This window comes from Octopus bimaculoides, chromosome 3, assembly GCF_001194135.2.
Source record: "Octopus bimaculoides isolate UCB-OBI-ISO-001 chromosome 3, ASM119413v2, whole genome shotgun sequence".
NCBI lineage: Eukaryota > Metazoa > Mollusca > Cephalopoda > Octopoda > Octopodidae > Octopus > Octopus bimaculoides.
In genome coordinates, this window is record NC_068983.1 from 119618633 (window position 1) to 119619511 (window position 879).

General features: G+C 29.8%; 1 protein-coding gene across 2 annotated transcripts in view; it reads right to left on the reverse strand.

Annotated features, from left to right (window-relative positions):
* LOC106876642 (protein phosphatase 1 regulatory subunit 37) overlaps positions 1–879 on the reverse strand; it is a 67482-nt gene that overhangs the window by 43195 nt on the left and 23408 nt on the right. For both annotated transcript variants that reach the window (XM_014925256.2, XM_014925255.2), the window contains exon 2: positions 211–308. In XM_014925256.2, coding sequence (XP_014780742.1) covers positions 211–308 — 98 coding nt within the window. The remainder of the gene's footprint in view (positions 1–210; positions 309–879) is intronic.

An 879-nucleotide genomic window follows, 5' to 3' on the forward strand; every position in this document is an offset into this window, starting at 1 on the left:
GAGAGAGAGAGAGAGAGAGAGAGAGAGAGAGAGAGAGAGAGAGAGAGGGAGACTAAATCTCTTACAATAATTCATAATAAAGACTTAAATGTAAACAATCAACTAGAAATGTCTCGTAAAAAAATTGCAAACAAGATAGGTTAATCCATACTTGAAACATAGTCTCAATATAATTAGGTCTTTAATCATACCTTTTCATCAGTTACTTACCAAAAGTTGTTGAATGATTTTATTCCATGGTTTCACATCATAGACTTTACATCCCTTTTTGTAAGCATCAACAAGTTCTTCCGCAGTACAAATTGGTGCTAAGGAAAAATAATAATACATTTAGATACATACATACATTTGTACACATACACACACACACACATGTATAGGTATATTTACATGTTTGAATAACATATATTTAAAATACCAGCATTTGATACTGATATAGATTCATATGAATAATTAAACAACAATTTCACAACACCATTTTCTTTTCTGTTGATTGAACAAAAGAATACTTGTTGTTAAAGATCTTTTAATAAGTATACCTGTTTATATATATGTCAATATGTCTGGAGGGACCCTTGGTATGTAACAGCATATAACTGATTGCTTGTGTGAGTTTCATTACACACACACACGTATATATATATATATATATATATGTAAATATATAAAAATAAAAAGATAAAGAGAGCAATGGTACATATATATTTACATATACACACGCTAATATATGACTTATAATCCCCAATCCTGTTCATACAACGACTGGGGCAAACTAGTCGGTATACAGCACTTACTCGGTATTACCTGTATCCTCTTGGGTTTGGTTAAATCCAATACCCTCCTCAACCTTATATATATATAATTATATATATATATATA